The sequence below is a fragment of the Trachurus trachurus genome (assembly GCF_905171665.1).
Source record: "Trachurus trachurus genome assembly, chromosome: 6".
NCBI classification, from domain to species: domain Eukaryota; kingdom Metazoa; phylum Chordata; class Actinopteri; order Carangiformes; family Carangidae; genus Trachurus; species Trachurus trachurus.
In genome coordinates this window covers 34,243,682-34,257,137 of record NC_139897.1, presented here as the reverse complement: position 1 = coordinate 34,257,137, position 13,456 = coordinate 34,243,682, and the positions used below count along the sequence as shown (strand labels likewise).

The window sequence follows — 13,456 nt, the reverse complement described above, 5'->3', positions numbered from 1 at the left end:
AGCTCAGTCTGTTCTCTGTTTTATTCATCACAAACGTTGTCATCAACTTTGTGTCTTAGTGTTATAACTTAAATTTATAATTTTTGCAAATAAAAAAATTATATATATATATATTTTTTACAACAACAAATAAAACCTATAATGGAATTAGGACAGTGCAGAGAACACAAGTAAATAGAACATATCTACAAAATAAAATAAAATAAAATCTGTTAAAGATACAGTTTCCTCACCACTGTAACAAATGAAAACAACAGTGCAGAAAGTACACAGGAAAATAAACAAAAAGGAAAGACTTATAAAAACATACAAATAACCTGAGAAATTTCATATTAAGTTTAAAATTGAACTAAATGTCAAATGAAAAATGAACTGATATTGAATTGAATTGAATTAAATTGACCTCTGGTTAGTGCTCAGTAAATCTTTTTTTTTTAATTCATATTACAAATCTTACAAGCAGATTATTAAAAAAAATATATATATATATATATATTTATGTGTATGTATATATATATATATATATATATATATATATATATATATATATATATATATATATATATATATATATATATATATACATATATATATAATTAAGGTAAAAAATTAGAATAAGCAAAATAAATAAATACTTAAAGCAGAAGTAAGTGATCCGGTCGTTTTCGCTAATGCTGCGTTCCAGGCAGGCTTTTGAAATCGTAAATTACAGCTTCAAGTCACAACTTACGACTTTGTAGCGTTCGGTTCCAGGCAACCCACTCGTGTTTCTCCGACCTGTTTTACCGGTGAAAGTCACTATAACGACCACTCCTAACTTCTGACCCGTGAACTCGTACCAGATCGAACTGGTACCACTTCACAGGTCAGAAAAATACGAGTTTCCTTGAACGCACCATAACAGTCCTCGTCCCTACGTCGCCACATTCAGGCGCATCCCTTGGCTGCACACACAGCCCTGCATGCCGTTCTCTCTCCTCATTGGATAAAAACTGTAGGATACGATAAATGTTTTCTCCTGGGCTCAGAGCAGAGCAGAGGGACTGACAGACCCGTGTTTCAGACCAAACACTCTATAGAAGTGATTGCTGTCGGAAGATACAACTATTTAAGACTTAGATTAACACAAATATATCACTTACTTCTGCTTTAAGAAAACAGAAAGCAAAGGGGTTACATTTAGAAATTTTTATGAATGAAATATTTTGCCAAGGTCATTTAAGAGAAATTCAGTTTCAGTTTCAGTTTAATTTATTGACAAGGGACAATGTAATTACCAACAAAATTCCAACAAAAGGACACCAAACCTTATGTTACTGCACATTAATTTTGACAAAGACAGGTTGTTATTCAGAAGACAATGACAAAAGGCATCCCAAAATAAAACAGAAACATTACAAGAGAAGAGCTGCTCAGTAAATCGTCACTCGGTTGCATTGCCTGGTTAGTTCCACTGTTTATCTCGCGGCTTCCTATTGGTCCGCTGGAGTCAGCTGACCGGAGGAAACAAGTCATGTGACACGTGACCGAGCTGCTGTTTACATGACAGGAAGAGAAGTGTGGACTGGTCTGTCTGGTGGTCCTACGGTGCAGTCAGTCTGGTCCAGGTCCAGGTCCAGGTGTAGTAGCTCCAGCAGGTGAACACATGCTGGAGGCGGCTGAGTCAGCAGGGCCGGCCCGTGGCATAGGCCGTATAGGCAAATGCTAAGGGCGCCGTCCATCCAGGGGGCGCCAGCGCCACAAATGGGAAAGAAAAAAAAGTGTAACTTTCACTATTTTTAGGTACTATTATTTCTTAATACAAAAAATAACCCCACGTTAATTTAAATGCAAAGCAATACCTATTAAAAAGTAATAATATAATATGTTACAACATTACTTACTAAGTCGCCCCCCCCCTCTCTCCCCCACATGCCCATTGGTACTGCCCTCCACTCTCCCCGCAGTCACACACACAGCAGAGGTACCTGTCTGCAGTGGGAATGCTTTCAAGCCGTTTTCTTGTTAGAAACGCCACATTTTTAATTACACGTGTGGATACTTGGTTGCATTAATCCTCAAAGTCGGCACAAATGCCAGCTCGTTTGCGCGACTGTCTCGATATGTTTTTGTTTATATTTCGGTCATTTTACGCCGCCCTTGACACCTGTCAATCAAAAGAACAGCTGTGAAACGCTTCGAATCCGCAGAATCGATAGGAGAGAAGCAGTGAGGAGGATGAAGGTGCTTCAGAGGCTGAAAGTTCTGACTCATTTGATGAGGAAGATATTGAAAAAAGAAGAGAGAGTTGAGACTTCAGCCTGCTTAGACAGCAGGGCCACAGCTCCAGCTCCAGACCTGCTGAGCTCTCAAACCATTTTTTTTTTACCTCTTAAACAGCACCACAGTGACATATATAGGGTACATTATATAGGTTAAATATTGTAAATGTTGTGTTTTTTGTCTGTTTAGTTGATATTTTGTTTGGAGAAAAAAAGCTAATTTCTCATTTAGGGCTACACACATCTCATGAAGTTTGAAATGTAATGTTAAGTCAATATTTAGCTTCTTTTATTTTACATTTGAGACATTTGGTGAAAATAGAATGACAGACAAAATTTCATTTTAACTTGTTTTCCACACGTATCTATTAGCTTTTATTCATACAGTATATTCCATTGCTTTTGTGAAGCTAAGACTTTCGTATACCCATTTCAAGCATCACAACAGGTTATTCTCATGACTGTAGACAATTTTTTTTCATGTCTTCACCCAGGATTTACTTAATGACATTTTACTGATTGTTGTGCAAGTTGTGTATCTCGGGGTCAGAGGGGACATACAGATACACTGCTACGTTATCATTATAATCATTATTGATCATTGTTGGGGGGGGGGGGGGGGGCGCCTGGGAGTAATCTCGCCTAGGGCACCAAAATGGCTAGAGCCGGGCCTGCGGCTGAGTGGCTGGAGAGACTGTCAATCACTGACTGTTTGACTGTTCACCAACTGTTTGCTAACTGTTCGCCAACTGCTTACCGACTGTTAACTCTTTGCAGACTGTTTGAGTTTTTGCAGAGTCTTTGCAGACTGTTCTCTGACTGTTTGCTGACTGTTCACTCTTCACAGACTGACTTTTTGCCAACTTTTTGTTGGCTGTTCACTGACTGTTTACTGACTGTTTGATGACTACTCTCTGACTGTTTACCGAATATTCACTTTTCACCAACTCTTTGACTGTTTACCGACCGTTTGCTGACCTTTCACCAACTATTCACCGATTGTTCATTGTCTTTGACTGTTCACCGTCTCTTAACTGTTTACCAACTTTTCGCCGACTGTATGTCTGTTCACCGACTCTTTGCCGACTGTTCACCGACTTTTCCCCGACTGTTTGACTGTTCAGTAACTATTCACTGACTGGTCACTAAATGAGTGTACAAAAGTAATTTATATAAAAAAAAAGGTACAAAAATCTTCTGTGGAGATTAATAACCAATAAATAATGATTGATCCATCAGACTGTGATGTCGCTCTCACTGAATCAGTTTAAATTGATAAATTAAAGACTGTTAACTGTGTGAAAATTTAGACTCAGTCATATTCTTTATGCTGCATTCACGTGGAATCAGGCAGACGGACGACAGCCACTGCACGTAACGGGATAAACAGCTGGTCCGTCGGCTCGAGGCAAAACGATGCACACGTCACAGTATGTTGTCATGGCGATGTCGTATTGATTACCTCACCCAACTTTCTCTTGTCGACTTAAGTGACATCCGGTTTGTTTGCCGACTGCCGTCTGCCTGACTCCACCTGAATGCATCATCAGTGTGACCCTCCATGGGGGTAATTACTAATTAATGAAACAGACTAACAAACAAAACTAGAAAATTTCCTCTCGGGAAATTTTGAATGGGCCACGGGGCTACTGCCGATTTTGCCATCTCTGTCAACATGGGAATCAAACCCACGATCTTAAGGTCAAGACAGAGCTGATCAGACAGACACATGATCATATTTCTATAAGCACTGATATGGAGGAGCTGTAATCACATTAGGTTAACTGTGTGTGTGTGTGTGTGTGTGTGTGTGTGTGTGTGTGTGTGTGTGTGTGTGTGTGTGTGTGTGTGTGTGTGTGTGTGTGTGTGTGTGTGTGTGTGTGTGTGTGTGTTTATCTTGTGTAATAGGGCCAGGACTCAATTAAAACAATTAATCTTAATCTTTGACACCAACAAGGTTTAACTTTAAAACCAGATTAAATCATGGTTTAAGTTTAAATTCTGTTGCACGTTAACTGTGTTTTAATCACATGAAGGTGTGTGTGTGTTTGTGTGTGTGTGTGTGTGTGTGTGACTGTAATCACATGAAGCTGGCTCTAGAGTCTGTGTGTGTGTGTGTGACTGACTTGACACATAGTTAGTTAGTAGCTGCATCCTGTGTCAGTCTGATTTAGCTGTGTCGGTGTTTATAAACATTTAAACAAGCGCCAGGTGGATTGTTTATGAAGTTAACGAGCTCTGGCCTGAGGATCAAAGAGGTTACCACGGCAACTTGAGGTGGTTACCACGGCGATAGGGGCCCCGCAGGCTGAGACAGACAGAAACGTGGAGAAAAAGAGCCATTTTCTGCCTCTGCATCGGTCTCACATTTAGGCTTAGCATGACAAAACGGTAACTCCTATCAGAACAAAACACAGATCAACGTTGCTCTAAGGACTTACTGAAAATTTTGGTACGATTTGGTGTTTCTACAGTAAATATTTTGGCGACGCTGGCAGTTTTAAAACATCAGGCCGTTCTGCTTCTCTCAGAAAATATTTGTATTGGACTCAATGAGGAGCAGAGACAGACGTGGCCGCACTTAGAGGCTCAGAGTTTAAATTCTGTAAGTCTCTCTGATATTTTGAGCAGATGATAAGAGAGATAACAAGTTTGTCTTACAAATTCTGAAAAAATTATGTGTGTAGAGTGTAAATTGTGGCCGGGCCGAGTTTGGAAAGAGAAAAAATCTGGAGTTTTTCTGGCATCTCTCCCACTCTAACCGATGATGTCACGCACTCTGACACGAACATTCCGTCCAATACACACCCATTATAATCTCATAATTTCTCCAAAAAAGATCATGGTCATTGAACAGGGATTGATCAAAAACTATATGACCTATCAAAACGTGGAGTAATACGACAATACACAAGACTTGTGTCTACTGTTTAAAGTTTAAATGGAGTCTCTAGGTGAAAGTATGCCTGAGCAGTAGACGTTTGTTAAACTCCAATGATTGGTCTTTTTCGCTCTTTTTTTTCCGCCCGTCCCATTGACTTACATGCAAAAATTTTGTGCAGTTTTTCGCGACTTATGTCGCGAAAAATTCGTACACTGTTGAGAAAAGTAATAGCCCACCGATCCCGATCAAGCCGCACGTTTTGATATATAATATGTCCTGCAACTCGAAGAGTTGCAGGACTAGTTGCGAATCGAAAGTCGTCCGGAAGATGAAGAAATAAAACTAGAAAAAGCATTTCCAAGAATGGAAATGGTGTGACTGCTGATAGCAACTGAACGCTGTTGCAGAATTAGCAAATAGTGCAAGCAGTGATCACCATACAAATTTTTTACCAAGGTCGGAATCGAACCCACAACCTCATGGTCATTAGACTTCCACTCTGCCTCTAGGCCACGGTGCACACACAGTTAACACCAAGAAAGCTTGAGAGTCAAGCTTGAATGACTTAGAATGAAAATTTCTGTGAATTTCAGGCTGAGAGCAGCAGTTTCAACATGAAGCAAGTTATCAGAAGTCAACAGAGGACAACTGGGAAAATAATTCACTATAATTGTTGTTGAGGCAAGATTTGAACCAGCAACCTTCAGGTCTCCAGACCAGCAAGCTAACCACTAGGCTACAGACAGAGACAGTATGTGAGGGGTAAAGAAAACCTTTCATAAGAGGATCACTGGCTTCTGCTTAAAAAAAAGAGTAAGGAATCGTGGCAGAAAAAGTTAAATATTTTAAAAAGTATAAATAGTTAAAAAGAGAAAAGTAATGCCGATAAAGTTAAAAAAAAAAGCTGCACGTTTTGATATATGAATTGTTGAAATAGCACAACACCTAACACACTAACCATATGGCCACAGAGAACCTGAGTTACAATGAGCTTTATACTATGAGGAATCAAAGACTGTCCAATGACAGCTGAATAATTGGAATCAAAAGTCAAGCAATGATGTGAAATGACTGAGGCAGGAATCGAACCCATGACCATATGATCACTAAACCTTTACTCTGCCACTCGGCTACAGAGAGCACACTGCTTTCAAGACTGTTGTCATTCATTGTAATGTGATGATGTGCTGCAAACTGGTATGAGTAATCAAGGAGATAACAAACACCTGTAACCAATTGAAGGCGGTGGAGGAGAGCAGAATTCAACATAACATAACAAGAGTTCTTCCCTTGGATTCGAACCAGTGACCTTGGGGTTGGGAAGCAGCCACCCTATCCCCTACACTACAGTGGAGTTTTGGTGAAGAGAGGTTGAGACTTTGATGAATGTGAGATTTTTCAATGATTCTTAAAATAAAGAGAAATTAGTATAAATTAGCCACACCAAGCAAGAAGAGGACTTTTTTGTGACCTGTGACTATTTTTTGGTGAATTAAAATGAATTAAAAAGCACTTAACAGCAAGTTACAAAGTTGAGCTCCTTCTCCTGCTGATGTGAAAAAAATACATTGAGCTGAATGAGAGCAGAGAGCTCCCTGGCTGCATTTAAAAAATATTTAAAATTATTATCTAAGTCTCTTTGCATTTTTGACCAGAATTTTAGCCAGAAGACAAGTGTGGCTACAAAACTGGAGAAAATAATTTGTCTAGAGTTTAATTTGTGGCCGTGCTGACAGTTTAGCCAGAAAAACTCTAGAATGTTTTTTTGCCTCTATCCACTCTGACACCACTCTGGCTCTGCTCGTTAGACGCAATACACACCCATTATAAAGCTGAAAAAAATCAGAAAAAGTTAAATATTTTAAAAAGTATAAAGAGTTAAAAAGAGAAAAGTAATGCCAATAAAGTCCAGAAAAAGCTGCACGTTTTGATATATGAATTGTTGAAATAGCACAAAGTATGAAGGACTAGAAGAAGACCGTAAAAAGGCGGAAGAAAATGGCCAAACAGAAGAACAATAGTGTGACTGCTCAAGAACGGCCTGATGTTTTAAAACTGCCAGCGTCGCCAAAATATTTACTGTAGAAACACCAAATCGTACCAAAAGTTTCAGTAAGTCCTTAGAGCAACGTTGATCTGTGTTTTGTTCTGATAGGAGTTACCGTTTTCTCACCCTAAGCCTAATTGTGAGACCGGTGCAGAGGCAGAAAATGGCTCTTTTTCTCTACGTTTCTGTCTGTCTCAGCCTGCGGGGGCCCCTATCGCCGTGGTAACCTCTTTGATCCTCAGGCCAGAGCTCGTTAACTTCATAAACAATCCACCTGGCGCTCGTTTAAATGTTTATAAACACTGACACAGCTAAATCAGACTGACACAGGATGCAGCTACTAACTAACTATGTGTCAAGTCAGTCACACACACACACACAGACTCTAGAGCCAGCTTCATGTGATTACAGTCACACACACACACACACACACAAACACACACACACCTTCATGTGATTAAAACACAGTTAACGTGCAACAGAATTTAAACTTAAACCATGATTTAATCTGGTTTTAAAGTTAAACCTTGTTGGTGTCAAATGCGTCAAATGCCTCTCGTGGGAGCAGCTGATAGAGTCCCACCCAGCTGAAAGCAGCCCACCCCACCAGCCAGAGGGTCCAGGACCATAGGGACTGCAGTGGAGGAAGGCTGCCTTAACACCCTGCACAATGGCACCCAGTACACAGAAGTTAGACAGGACCAGTCAGCCCATCACCTGGTCCGTTCAACAAATCAGTTTATGCTACTGTGATTTATGTAGCCTAGTTAAATACTACAGTAATCATCATAGTGTACTGGCAGGAAAGACCATTTAAATCTGTATCAAATATCGATTAATGAATTAATCGATAATTTGCATGTTGGTCTTGGTTAAGTACCACCTTGAAAAAAAAAACTATGTTTTGTTGCTTAAGCTATTCAGTCATTCAATGGTATACTAAAATCCATGTGAAAAAAATGCTTCTCACTGTTCTCAGGTCAAATATTTATATGCGATTAAAATGCAATTAATTGCGATTAATTAATTACAAAGCCTCTAATTAATTAGATTAATTGTTTTAATTGAGTCCTGGCCCTATTACACAAGATAAACACACACACACACACACACACACACACACACACACACACACACACACACACACACACACACACACACACACAGGTAACCTAATGTGGTTACAGCTCCTCCATATCAGTGCTTATAGAAAGATGATCATGTGTCTGTCTGATCAGCTCTGTCTTGACCTTAAGATCGTGGGTTTGATTCCATGTTGACAGAGATGGCAAAACCCGCAGTAGCTCCCGTGGCCCATTCAAAATTTCCCGAGAGGAAATTTTCTGCTTCTCTCAGAAAATATTTGTATTGGAGTGAATGAGGAGCAGAGACAGACGTGGCCGCACTTAGAGGCTCAGAGTTTAAATTCTGTAAGTCTCTCTGATATTTTGAGCAGATGATGAGTGACAGGACAAGTTTGTCTTACAAATTCTGAAAAAATTATGTGTGTAGACTGTAAATTGTGGCCGGGCCGAGTTTGGAAAGAGAAAAAATCTGGAGTTTTTCTGGCATCTCTCCCACTCTAACCGATGATGTCACGCACTCTGACACGAACATTCCGTCCAATACACACCCATTATAATCTCATAATTTCTCCAAAAATGATCATGGTCATTGAACAGGGATTGATCAAAAACTATATGACCTATCAAAACGTGGAGTAATACGCCAATACACAAGACTTGTGTCTACTGTTTAAAGTTTAAATGGTGTCTCTAGGTGAAAGTATGCCTGAGCAGTAGACGTTTGTTAAACTCCAATGATTGGTCTTTTTCGCTCTTTTTTTCCCGTCCGTCCCATCGACTTCAATGCAAAATTTTGCGCAGTTTTTCGCGACTTACGTCGCGAAAAATTCATAAACTGTTGAGAAAAGTAATAGCACACCGATCCCGATCAAGACGCACGTTTTGATATATAATTTGGCCTGCAACTCTTCGAGTTGCAGGACTAGTAGCGAATCGAAAATCGTCCGTAAGAGGACGAATAATAAGAAAAAATCCACACAATAACAGCCGGGCACTGGTCCCTGCAGCTATTTCATAGCTGTTGGGACCAGTGCCCGGTGCGATTGCCCGTGGCCCTAATAATCGATTTTTGTGAATAACAAGAGAAGTTACACAGTGGGGCTTCAAGCTGTAGATTTAATTTCACAGTCACCACGTGACCTGCTGCACTGATCAACAACATCAACGTCTCTGGTATAAAAACTCTGATGATCTGAAGCTGCAGAAACGTCTCTTATCTCAGTTTTTTGTACTTCCAGCTGCTCTGTTTGCTGCTGTGTCACAGTTTAAGTCTTTGTTTTGTAGGAGCTTTTTCTGACAGGAGAAATCTTGGGGACAGAATTTATTGGGGACTATTTTCAATGGTGGATTAATCCACAGTCTGGTGCTCCAGATGTGTTTTTGTTTTTTGAAATCCAATATTTTATTAAAGGGATAGTTCACCCCAGAATGATATTTCGCTCATTATCTACTCACCCTCATGTTGACTAAGGGCTGGAAGAATTTTCAGAGTCCACCGTCCCTTCTCTGAGTTACAGGAGGTCTTGGCGTAGCAGTGCATTTCAATACAACGGTAGCAAAGGGACACCAGAGCTCTTCGTAAAAAAACACAAACAAAAAAACATCCAAATACCTCCATGATGCTCGTATGTAATGTCCGTCTTGTGCTGAAGCCCCAAATTGCGTAATTGTCCCGAAAAAAATTAAATAAGTTTAAAGGGCCCATATTATGCAAAATCCACTTTATACTGGTTTTGTAGCTATTATATGTGTCCCCGTGGCCTTTCTATGATGCCTGGAAGGGACTCACTCCCTTGCTTCACCATTTTGAGACCGTGTCTCAAAATAGACGAATTGGAAGTGCTGTCCTACTTGACGCCAGGAGGCAGCTAACTCAGAGTAACTCCTTATACTCGCCCTGGGTCCGTCTAGAAAAACGTGAGCTCTGCCCGCTGAGACTTTTCCTGAACAGCGACAGTCAAGCAACCCATGTGTGAAGATATCGGCTGCAACAAGCAGCAAAAATATTTATTTTATATCTCCCTGTACTAACAGTAACACAGTAAATATACTTAATGTATTTACAGCGCAACAATAAAAGTAGTTTCTGTAGATACAGCATCACAGTAAAAGTACTTCTTACAAGGTATCAAAGTGAATACTATAATATAGGAGCAGAGTAAAAGTTTCTATAATGACAGTATCACAGTAAAAGTATTTAGTTTGGAGTTACTGGAGTAAAAGTACTTCCTGTACTTGAGTGACAGGTGAAGCTCATTGTTCCTGTTTGACTCAACACCTTTACCTGTGACTGGATCACTGATGATTGACACATTGAAGCTGCTGCAGCGTTTTCTGAGTCTGTGATGTCATAGATGATGTCATGTGTGATGTCACATCCTGACAGGTTCACCTGCTGCACTTTACACTTTATTTCACTCCCACAGTCTCAACAGCTGTGGAAACAGATACAGATCAGTAACGCTTCAGAGTCTCCAGTCGAAAGTCTGGACTCTTCACAAGATCATGAAGCTGCTGCAGAGCTGTAGAGCTCAGGTCATTGTTGAAGCTCAGGTCCAGTTCTCTCAGGTGGGAGGGGTTGGACTTCAGAGCTGAGCCCAGAGAAGAACAGCTGATCTCCGACAAACTGCAGCCCTGCAATCTGAATAAAGAATAAAAGAAGAACATGAAATGAAGATCGCACGCGCGCACACACACACACACACACACACACACACACACACACACACACACACACACACACACACACACACACACACACACACACACACACAGACACACACACACCTGCTTTTTATGGGATGTTGACCTTGAATGTTTCACTATAAACATCACAGAGCCTCAGGAAAGAGGTGGAGCCAGCAGCTATTGATTATAGATCAGTTATTGTCTGATACATCACATGTGTTTCTGTAGTGGAGGTGAAACATGAAGAGAAAAAGAGACTGGACTAAAAACCAGTAACGTGCCGCCCCATTTTCAGTTTCCACAACCTCTCTGAGTCATCCAGAGAGAGCAGGAGGATTCGTCTTGCTGCCAGGTTGTGTGTCTTCTCTGTTGTAAACCTTGTAATAACAGCTTGTTGTGTACAGTTAACATCCTTGTTGCTCAGGTCTGAGTGTGGATGTTGTGAAAGGTTTGTTGTGTGATGTGAGCGGTGCTCCAACATGTGATCCTGTTATTGAGTTGTGTGATAATAACAGCTAATGTCAGGACGACATGGATTGTGGGGAAAATGTGTTGCACATGTTTAAGACTTGGATCTGTGTGAACCATTGTGCATAAATCTGTTTGTTGTGAGGTTTTTGTGTGATGAGCTGTCTGAGGTGCCGACCCCTCACAGCCCTGGTCTTGGTCTGTGAGCGCCTGCCTACCCTGTCCTAAAGCCTCAGTGTGGATCAGTAGAATATCAGCCTCATGTCTGCAGCTCAGTATCAACACAACTTTCACATCACATTCATCTGAGCACAGAAATAAAACAGAGTCTGACCTCAGAGTCTCCAGTCTACAGTCTGGACTCTCCAGAAAACCACTCAGACGCTTCACTCCTGAATCCTGCAGCTTGTTGTTCCAGCTCAGGTCCAGTTCTCTCAGGTGGGAGGGGTTGGACTTCAGAGCTGAGCCCAGAGAAGAACAGCTGATCTCTGACGAACTGCAGTGATCCAATCTAAATAAAGAATAAAAGAAGAAGAAATATATGATTGATGATTGATCAGATGTGTCCTGATCAATGATCAGTGTGTAAATGAGTAGAGGGACTTTGTCACACACACACACACACACACACACACACACACACACACACACACACACACACACACACACACACACACACACACACACACACACACACACACACACACACACACACACACACACACCTGCAGTGATCAGATCATTGATTATTGATCAGATCAATCAGGTTCAGTTGTGGATCAAAGATCTAAGATCTACAACAGTAACAGTCAGTGAACTGACCTCAGAGTCTCCAGTCTACAGTCTGGACTCTCCAGAAAACCACTCAGATCCTTCACTCCTGAATCCTGCAGCATGTAGTTGTAGCTCAGGTCCAGTTCTCTCAGGTGGGAGGGGTTGGACTTCAGAGCTGAGACCAGAGAAGAACAGCTGATCTCTGACAAACTGCACCACTCCAATCTGAATTTAGAATAAAAGCAGCAAGTTGAGGACAAAGCTCCTTGTTGACAGCGTTCAGTGTCTCATCATCTGTTCAGAGCTGAAGAAGCTTCAGAAAGAACAAGTTTAGAAAATCAAAGTCCAACAGCTGAAGCAACAGGAAGCAGGTTAAACAGTCACATAGAGAGAAAACAGCTCATTAATATTCATGAGAAGCTGCTGCTGCTTCAACACAGACGCAGTGACTCCGCCTCTTCACCTGTCAGCTCCACCTGTGGCACCTACCCTGTCCTACAGCCTCAGTGTGGATCAGTAGAATATCAGCCTCATGTCTGCAGCTCAGTATCAACACAACTTTCACATCACATTCATCTGAGCACAGAAATAAAATAGAGTCTGACCTCAGAGTCTCCAGTCTACAGTCTGGACTCTCCAGAAAACCACTCAGATGCTTCACTCCTGAATCATGCAGGGAGTTTCTGCTCAGGTCCAGGTGTCTCAGGTGGGAGGGGTTGGACTTCAGAGCTAAGCCCAGAGAAGAACAGCTGATCTCTGACAAACTGCAGCGCTCCAATCTGAATAAAGAATAAAAGCAGTGAGTTGAGGACAAAGCTCCTTGTTGACAGCGTTCAGTGTCTCATCATCTGTTCAGAGCTGAAGAAGCTTCAGGTCCAGAGGCTGTGGACACAGTCACAGTGGCTCAGGAGAAACTGTCCACTGTCTGAAGCTGACCTCTGACCCCTCACTGACAGTGGAGTCATGTTACCAGAGGCTGCTTCACAGACACTGTGGACAGGAAGTAAACTCCTTTAATGTCATTTGACCATGAGCTGAAGCTTCCGTCCTGTGGAGCCCAGTGTTGATGTTCATGAGCCTCAGTGTCTCCACAGTGGGATCATCAAACCAACACTGTTCTCTGAGCTACAGGACTTTAACCTGACCTTTCACACTGGGAAGCTGCTTTGACCTTTGACCCTGAACCAAGCAAAGAGGGAAAACTCACATCTACATCACATCTGCTCAGCTTCAGCTACAGTGGCTGATC

At 41.3% G+C, this 13,456-nt stretch overlaps 1 protein-coding gene across 1 annotated transcript in view; it reads right to left on the bottom strand.

Annotated features, from left to right (window-relative positions):
- LOC310987529 (uncharacterized protein) overlaps positions 1–13,456 on the bottom strand; it is a 300,910-nt gene that overhangs the window by 57,671 nt on the left and 229,783 nt on the right. The window contains exon 24 of the mRNA XM_083973836.1: positions 12,256–12,432. Coding sequence (XP_083829962.1) covers positions 12,256–12,432 — 177 coding nt within the window. The remainder of the gene's footprint in view (positions 1–12,255; positions 12,433–13,456) is intronic.